Below are 370 nucleotides of genomic sequence, written 5' to 3'. Positions count from 1 at the left end.
ATGCTGAGCTGCATCTTGCTGCTGCAGCAGGAGAAGCAGCACGTGCTGCTGCTGCTGCTGCTGCTGCTGCTGTTGCTGCTCCACCTGCTGTTGCTGCTGCTGCTGCTGCTGCAACCGCAACCCCCCGCTCTCTCGCGCAGCAAAACGAACTCTCTCCTGCTGCTGCAGCAGCAGCAGCAGCAACAGCAGCAGCAGCAGAAGCAGCAGGAGCAGCAGCAAGGAACGCAGAAGCAGCAGCAGCAGCAGAAGCATCAGCAGAAGCATCAGCAGCAGCAGCAGAAGCATGGAGATCCAAAGACAGGTGATAGTACACCGCATGCACGCAGCGCATGCAGCATGTGCAGCCGCATGCAGCAGCAGCAGCAGCAGA

At 60.0% G+C, this 370-nt stretch overlaps 1 protein-coding gene across 1 annotated transcript in view; it reads left to right on the top strand.

Moving 5' to 3' along the window:
* EMH_0061060 (uncharacterized protein) overlaps positions 1 to 370 on the top strand; it is a gene marked incomplete at both ends in the record, with an annotated part of 3,416 nt that overhangs the window by 486 nt on the left and 2,560 nt on the right. Inside the window, one exon of the mRNA XM_013497856.1 lies at positions 3 to 370. Within this exon, the coding sequence (XP_013353310.1) occupies positions 3 to 370 (368 nt within the window). The remainder of the gene's footprint in view (positions 1 to 2) is intronic.

This window comes from Eimeria mitis, genomic scaffold (genome assembly GCF_000499745.2).
Source record: "Eimeria mitis Houghton genomic scaffold, Emh_scaff2981, whole genome shotgun sequence".
Classification (NCBI taxonomy): domain Eukaryota; phylum Apicomplexa; class Conoidasida; order Eucoccidiorida; family Eimeriidae; genus Eimeria; species Eimeria mitis.
The sequence above is the reverse complement of the archived record's forward strand: the minus strand, read 5'-3'. Positions and strand labels throughout refer to the sequence as shown.